General features: G+C 33.5%; 1 protein-coding gene across 1 annotated transcript; it reads right to left on the bottom strand.

The window, feature by feature from the left end:
* Positions 1-5,057: 5,057 nt before the first annotated feature.
* Positions 5,058-8,316, bottom strand: LOC123694036 (probable ATP-dependent RNA helicase DDX28). Its single transcript, XM_045639330.1, has 5 exons — positions 7,717-8,316; positions 7,278-7,549; positions 6,665-6,837; positions 5,693-5,969; positions 5,058-5,322 (listed from the first exon to the last, which is right to left on the bottom strand). Exons 1-5 carry the CDS (start codon positions 8,225-8,227, stop codon positions 5,071-5,073), a joined length of 1,485 nt encoding a protein of 494 aa, XP_045495286.1. The 5' UTR covers positions 8,228-8,316; the 3' UTR covers positions 5,058-5,070.
* Positions 8,317-8,795: the final 479 nt, after the last annotated feature.

Genomic DNA, 8,795 nt, shown 5'->3' with positions numbered 1-8,795 from the left:
ACTTCATCTTATTCGGTCAAAAGGTTTGAAGATGGCATAACTTTATGTTTAGTTGCTGCGACTCGTTTCTAAGAAATCCGTTTTTACTAAGGAAATCCTTAAGGAAGTGAGGACACAATTTTGTTTATAAGAATTTTTGTATAAATCTTAGCAAAATTTGATATTACTTTTATTTATAGTAGTTAAGGGTGCGAAATATTACACTATTTAGTATTATGATAGGTTATGTTATTTAAATAAAATTGTTCAGTGTCCATAACTGGATTTAATTCTATGGGTATGTCCATTTATGGACATATGTTGAAAATAAACTTTTTTTAAATATATTAATTACATGCGCTTTTCTGTATTTTATTTTCTTTCTGATTAATAATATACCTATGACGACCATTTCAAACATAGGGTCCCAATATTGTACAATAATTGTCCATGACTGGATTTGCTTTGGTTCCTATAATGGACATTTATATTTATTGTTAAAATTACACTCCCCGGCAAATTAGTAATGCAATATTGTAATCAATTCCTTTAATAATGGGGATAAAGTAACAAAAGCCGTTGAAGGATTTGAAGCGCCATGAATAATTGTGCACAAATAAACTAACAGTTAAAAGTCCTCAGGTCTGCTCAATGGGTGCAACAACATAATATCTAGATTTATACATGAAGAATACATTTTAGAACAATGGGTCATTATGTGCTGTGTGACTTGTTCTCGACTTCATTCTCTATCTCTGCGTGGAGAAGTCGCATACTCATGTAACTCGTTGTAACTTGTAACGCATCTATCATAGAGAGTTCTCTGATAAACTGTTTGGATCGCTGTCTGCTGCTAAATTCCACCACCATACAGCACACACGCTTAAATTTCATCCACACCATCTTGACAACAGTTTATAAGAAGCCTTTTGCCTCGTGCTACAATTTGGAATCCATTTATCCATATCGATGGACCGATCAGATTAAGGCTGCTGGCAGATTCAGATAGGCGATTCACTTCACGAGTGTAGCAGAATGCCAGGAAACAGAGAGATATGGTGGAACATCCTGAAGCGGGTAACATCTACCCCCCAAACCTCATGTTGACCACGTTCGCTCTGTCTAGAGTAATACGACGAAGAAGGAGAGGTCGCAAAATGCTGGCATTATGTGTGGCAGTACTTTTTTTAGTTATATTTCTCAGCCCTGACGAAAATAACCACTATTGTTTTTTCGTAACGGTCACAACTCGTATATAACGACGCATTTATCCAATTTTTGCCTAGAAAATGAAAATTAAAATATTCTAAGTATGCAAAATAATTAATAAATCCAATTATTTATAAATACACCCCAGATTTATTGAATTCCAATCATCATTTTCAAGATTCTATTGATAACTATAAGTCTTCTCCAAGTGTAAATAACTGGAGAAACAACATTAGGTACAGTCCATACATGGGTGTTCATAACTGGATGTTGTCCAAAACTGGGTGTCCATTATTAGATTTTAACTGTCCAACACTGGTGCAAAAAAGTGTTTTTTTAATTAATAAATAACTTCATTATGTATCCATTGTAATCTTTTTTCTAACATTGGTTACGTTAAACTAACATTGAACTAAAGGTATAACTAAACAATATCCAATAAAGTTAAAAAACCTATGAGAAAATTGCAAAAAACTTAAATTTTTTCCTTAATCTGTACAAGACTGGTGCCGTTACGTTAGTATTAATTAAATTAAGATAATTTAAAACACCAAATTATAAAGAAATGGCACAACAGTTGTTTAAAAAACTTCATTATTTTATGAGCAAATACGAGCATAAAGCTACACTTTGCCCACAGTCTCCTGGATAGATATCCAGTAAATCTGCGGAATTTCTATGAGAAACAGGAAGAACACATCGAAAAAGAAGTAAAAATTATGGAATAATGGTATCAGGGTATATGGGATCGTCACATGATGGCAGATTACTGATGGTCCATAAGAAAACTATTGTCCCAAAATTAACTAAGAAGAGAAGCTTAAGAGTCCGGCGGAGGCCGCTGCCAACTGCAATTCGAAGTGAAGGCAAAATGCGCTCGAATATTGTTGTCTCTGTTGCACAATTCCCGCCGAAGCCGCGCGTGAATTTGTGTGAATAGTGTGTAGTTGTGTGAGTGTACCATTCATTCATATTGACAAACGCATTTCTTTTTATTTAGGAATATAATGTTTCTTATTTACTTTATTTTTGCAGCAAACTTTGGGCAATCGTAAGTGTATGTGCAGAATAGCAATGCGTTTTAAGGAAATTTCTCTACAACACTTACTTATATCCTACTAGTAATATTATAAATGCGAAAGTTTGTATGGATGTATGGATGTTTGTTACTCTTTCACGTAAAAACTACTGAACCGATTACAATGAAATTTAGCACACATATAGAGGGTAACTTAGATTAACACATAGGATTTTTATCCCGAAAATCCCACGGGAACGGGAACTATGCGGGTTTTCCTTTGCAAACGCGGGCGAAGCCGCGGGCGAAAATCTAGTCTTCAATAATATCTCAACATCTAGGCTTTGTAGAAAAAAATGTAGCTGTAAAAATCAGGGTACATTTTTTTCGCAAATATAATCTATACTCTATACGTATATATAATAAAAAAATCTGTAGAAGGGTCAATTCTGTACATTGAAAATATCGCAAAAGTAAATAGGTGTTACTGGATCGATACCAAACCCAAATATGTGATTAAAAAAATTTTTGTCTGTCCGTCTGTCTGTCTGTATGCTGACATCACGTGAAAACTAACAGTTCGATTTCGATGAAACTTGGCATAATAATTATACTTTATTATCCTGGGCATACAATATATACTTTTAGATACTTTTTATCCTGGAATAACACGTGGAAAAAAATAATCTTAATTTTTCAGTTTTATCCATAGACGTTGTTCTGTAGAACCGCGAACACACGTTGCGTTACCCGCAGTGGATTCTTTTTTTTATAAGATGTCATTGTCAGAGTAACTCAAAATGGAGAAATAAACCATCCACGCGAAGACCGACATCCGCGCGGACGGAGACGCGGGTGGAAGCTAGTCAGAAATATTACAATACAATTGGCAAAAAATACGCACGCACAATGCACTATATGTTTTTACTTTTAGGCGCAAAAAAGTGACATCCTTTGACCCTTTTTTATCGGTAATATCTAAGGAGCTTCTCTTTACACGAGTAGAACACCCAGAGTTTTATTTTAAAAACACGATTATTAAAAAAATATTTAAACTATTGGGATTTTCGCGGCCGACTGAGCTACCTAAATAAATTCGTAGAAAAAAAATTTGATACACTAGAAAATTTATTATGTTGCTAATATATGTAGTGATTACAGGCGCAAATTATTTTAATTAAAATAATTATTAAAGTAATTATTTTAAACCAGAATTAACAATACTTGTATTTAGGTATACCTACTTAATTATATTTAAAACGATAAATTAAATTAAACTAAAAAACACAAAATATGCAAAAATAAATTAAAATTATTATTATACGAGCATAGAACCTCCACCTTTTTGTTTTAGGATGAAAAAGAAAATAGTTTGACAGGCTTGTGCTTGACAAAGTGGTGACGTGGTTTTCACACATCGAAAATATTACCAACACATACAAACTTTTTTCTATACTATGAAGTTTACTGTATGTATCTGTATATTGTGCTTGATGCGACAGCACGACGACCGATGAAAATTTGTGATTAATTTGAACGTGTGCCGTAATACCAAAAACGATGAATGAAAACTCAATGCTTTTCCAATTTTTTTTGCATATTGTGTAACTTAACAATGTAAACCATGTTTCGAATTACATTACATTAAGAATATTGCCGTTTTTATTACAGAATGGATGAGTAGAAAACATATCATTTATACTTTAAAAATGTGAGAAATACAAATCGTTTACAATTCGTTGTATTTAAGTATTTTGCAATAAAAATAATATGGGAACCTAGATAAATACTGTCTTATTCCGAATAACAGCACAATAAAGTGGAAATATGCTCAAACTGAAAATTATTTTGGTATTACGTTTGTATGGAAAAATTGTCGTCCGCCGGCCTCTTAAGTATAAAATCTATTTCCTTGTACTATTTCATAAGTTTTAATGATTTTTCTCTATTTTTATATCCATTTGAATTAATTAAATACTAAAACAAAACAATAAGTAAAACTTTGTAGATAATAAATAAATGATGTAAAACAAATATACCTTCTATTTCGTGCTGCGTTTTAGAGTCTAGTAAGAAAATTAGGATAAAAAAAAACTAGAGCCAATCTACCAAAACCATTAATAGTTCTATATATAATATGCATTAAATTATTCGAAACCACTTTCACATTAAGTATAGGTACATCCTTCCTCTATGTTTCACATCCAGGGCAACAAAATCATTGTTGACCAGTGTTATCGACAAAATATTCATATTGTTATCAATAGCTATCGTTATCAAGAAAAAGCGCCCCTGCCGTGCGTAAAAGGAACAAATTTTTTACATGTAACAATGCCGTTGGCGTTACGTTATGGTCGCGAAGACGATAGTTTTCGTGCTCGCTCTTATAATTTTGTAGATATTAAACTATATTTGAACAAGTTATGATAGCATGTATTGTGCACCTCAGAGTTTAGATTAATATAGGATTTACAGGAGATGAAAAAGTAATAAGTATTAAATCCATACTAATATTATAAATGCGAAAGTAACTCTGTCTGTCTGTCTGTTACTCAATCACGCCTAAACTACTGAACCAATTTGCATGAAATTTGGTATGGAGATATTTTGATACCAGAGAAAGGACATAGGCTACCTTTTATTGCGAAATATGTACCACGGGCGAAGCCGGGGCGGACCTCTAGTATTCATACATATTCTGCAATACTTCTTCATTTTAGTTGATTTCAACGTACATCCGTTTGTCTGAAAGATGCCAGAAGAGAGAGCCAATACTTAATTTTAATTTTAATATATCTATTTTATGTCAAATTGTAATTTCTAGAAAAAAAAAACAAATAAAACACACAACACCATCTAAAACTTTATTGCATCGAACCAGACATCTTAACAATCCTATTCACAATCTGCCGTTTTATATTAGCGTTCACATTAGGCAGCTCTTTATTCCGTCTGATTGCCTCTTCGATCCTCTGCACCAGCTGTATCTCTCGCGGCCACGCTATGAAGTTCGTGATAGTACAGTCTGAAGGTGAACCGAGCCGGCCAGTACGCCCGCAGCGATGGATGTAGTCAGACGTGTAGAGTGGGAAATCGTAGTTGATAATATGGCCAACCTGTAAAAAAACCTAATTAAGAACTAGGAGATGCTGAGACCATGAGAGGCATGTATGAAGTAGGCGGTACCTAGTTGTTTATTTATTTTACTATTTATTGTACCACACCATTAAAATATATTGTTATACAGATTGGACGTCCAGATTAACCATTATTTAAAAAACTATTGCTAAAAATATATGCCAGACGCAACTTCACTCTATATTAAAAGTGTTACATCATGGAAACATGGAACATTGCATGAATTAATTGATTAAATGATTCTTTAACCCATGCTAACATGATTAACAAAGACAAGAAAAATGTAAATAACACTGCAATTCTAAAATTTATGTAACTACTAATACTTTTTTTTTTTTGCCTACTCACCCCAGTTGTATCCAAACCGCGGGACGCAACATCCGTGCTAGAAATTACTCGAACTTTTCCCGACTTAAACAAATCCATATTCCCTGCTTTTAACGGCACAGCCATTCTTCCATTAATATTCAAGCATTCAACGTTATTTTCGTTCAGAAACATCGATACAAAGTCACATGTAGCTGTTTTATTTGAGAAGATCATCACTTGGCGATTCATATTCATATCTGCTTGTACGAGTTTTAATAACTCGCCCGGTTTTTGCGCTTTGCCGAGACGAAGGAATCTAGAATTTGAGAATAGAAATATAACATATTGATTGACCAGAAACCTTTAAAAAAAACTTGTAAGAAAATGTAATAAAGATATTTTATTGATGCTTTTAAATAATAAGCAAAAGACAAAAACTGTGTGGTACCTATATAAATTTATAAAGAATAGAAAAAATTCGATCACGAGGCGGGACTCGAACCTACTGCATATAATTAATAATGTCATACTTATTTGTGACTTTATGAGTCATGAAATATAAAGAATCGTTGTGCACTATTATGCAAAAAATATGTCATCTTAGATAACACAGAATTCACAAACATTTTATTAATATTTTCTGCAATAAATAAATACTTTGTAAACAGTAAATTATTAAATTTACATACAATAAGTATATGGAAAGTTACTAGAGTACAAAATATCTTACATTAGTTTATAGCATACTAGCTTTCCACCCGCGGCATCGCCCGCGCAGTCAAAGAAAAACCCGCATAGTTCCCGTTAACGTGGAATTTCCGGGATAAAAACTATCCTATGTCCTTTCTCGGGTATCAAAATATCTCTATACCAAATTTCATGCAAATTGGTTCAGTAGTTAAGGCGTGATTGAGTAACAGACAGACAGAGTTACTTTCGCATTTATAATATTAGTATGGATAAAAAATACTTAAATACAATTTTCCATTGTGCATAGCTGAAAATACTTACTTATGAGGAACATGCGGCAATATTCTATGAATATTATTAGTTGTAACTGTCCTTAGTGACTGTGGGTCCATAAAAGCACTGACAGACTCTGGCAACTCATGTGGCAATGTTGCACTTACTAATGTGATCTGGCAACCCTCGGGCGGGGTCTTAATTTCACACTTGTAATGTATCTGGAAAAGTAAGAAAAATAATTTTTACAACTTTTTTAAAGATGGACAAGGATTAAATTATAATATTATGATTACTGACTGTCTAATGAATACAAGATCATATTATACTAGCAAACCGGGCGAACTCCGGTTCGCCACCAGAGACACCTTTTCTTTTCTATAAGCCTCACGGAGCCCCAGACCTTTCCAACGAATGCAAAACCGTGGAAATCGGTTCCTGCATTCTGGGGATATAGCATCAGGAAGGAAAACCCGACTTATTTTTATATAGTAGATTATTAAAATAATAGGAATAAAATATTAATATAAATTCTTAATACAATAAGAACAGGACTTAAAATTAAAAATCTAATTCCTAGAAATATATAAGAAAAATTATATTTCCATTGGTATTTAAAAAAACTACTTTACTAATACAAAAAAATAATTACTAAACATACCCTAAACTTCTTCAATACAGCTGCCAATTTATCTATAAAAGTGTCATCCAAGAGTGTATCAGCCTCATCCAAAACCACATGATGTACATTGTGTATCTTATAAATGCCTGTCGTAACGAGTTTGCTGAACGCACCAAGTGTTGCGACTAGAACATCGCAGTATTCGATCGGAGGATCCAGTATTTTCTTCTTTGTTTTACCTCCGATCAGTGTGGTGACGTTGATGTTTTGGGTCTCCGCTAAGCTAGTGGCCACTTCGCCTAGTTGTGATGCTGTTAGAAAAAACTTATTATTAAAGCAATGGTTACTTACAAAGTCGAGCAGTATTATGATACATAAGCATAATATAAAATCTTGAACAATTTTGTGCATTAGGCACTAAGGAATAATTAAATCATGTCACAGACTTAAAAAATTTACATTACTTGTATTGACTTACCTAGTTCTCTACTAGGCGTTAAAACAACAGCCAATGGGCTGTTAAACTCTTCCTGTATATGCGGTTTCCACTGCGTTATATGTTGCAGAATTGGCAACATATAAGCTAGCGTTTTGCCGCAACCTGTCTCAGCTGTAATGGCCGTATTGTACCCTTGTATAATGGGCGAAAAAGATTTTGCCTGAATTACAGTTGGTAAACTATACCCCTGATGCGTCATAACCTCACGTAACTCTTCCGACAAACCTATTTCTTCAAAACTCTTCTTAAACACTGGACCCAAGTCTTTCTTACTCGCATTCCCGTAAATAGAAAAGTAATCGCCTTTGGATTTATCATGTAACCAACCTTTCGAGGCAAGATTGATAACCTCAAACTTTCCGTAAGTTTGTCCTTCATAGTGGTTGAACTCGGGTCGCTTGCATGAAATAATGGGCACTTTTTTCTTCGCTTGCTGGGCGCTATAATATCTACAATAAGATAAGTTTAAAAATTGCCTGAGCTTAGTCATTTTGGATAGTTTTGTAACTTTTCATATTTTCACAAATGACTGCTCACTGCGGTTAAATTCGGCATCCATTCAATGTTTACACTTTACTTTACATACTAGGTACCTAGTTGACAGACGACAGTTGACACTGACAATACTGACATATTTGACTATGTAATTGTCAAATTCTTAAATTCCTTTTTACGCGTAGTTAAGATAAATTAAATTATAAATAATTAATAATAAATAAGAAAAAAGTGCACGTGATTGCAACTACTGTGAAGGAAAAAATTAAGGAACGTATTATGTATTTTTCTTTAATTCAATTATTTTCACAATCTTGGATAAATTTCGAAACCACGAAAACCTTTTAGCGAACTTAGAGCATTGACCGACCTTTTTGTACCTACGCAGTAATTATTCAGGAATAATTCCTGTCTTTGGTCTTTGAATAAAAACATATATGTATCTAGCGAGACCTTATGCAAGACCAATTTTCTAGATTCTCTTGCTTGAAAGATGTACCTACAATCGATGCCACTTTTCATAAATTCAAGGTTCTCAAGTCAAAAGACAAACTGAATGCAGC

The sequence above is a fragment of the Colias croceus genome, chromosome 8 (assembly GCF_905220415.1).
Source record: "Colias croceus chromosome 8, ilColCroc2.1".
In the NCBI taxonomy this organism is placed as follows: Eukaryota; Metazoa; Arthropoda; class Insecta; order Lepidoptera; family Pieridae; genus Colias; species Colias croceus.
This window is presented reverse-complemented; position numbering and strand designations above follow the sequence as displayed.

What these genes read in the sequence shown, in the direction of transcription:
- LOC123694036 (XM_045639330.1), bottom strand. Translation starts at nt 8,227, where the DNA reads ATGACTAAGCTCAGGCAATTTTTAAACTTATCTTATTGTAGATATTAT. An exon ending in AACGCCTAGTAGAGAACTAG is followed by an intron (nt 7,550 to 7,716) that starts GTAAGTCAATAC and finishes TTTTTCTAACAG; the next exon opens with CATCACAACTAGGCGAAGTG. An exon ending in CTGTATTGAAGAAGTTTAGG is followed by an intron (nt 6,838 to 7,277) that starts GTATGTTTAGTA and finishes TTACTTTTCCAG; the next exon opens with ATACATTACAAGTGTGAAAT.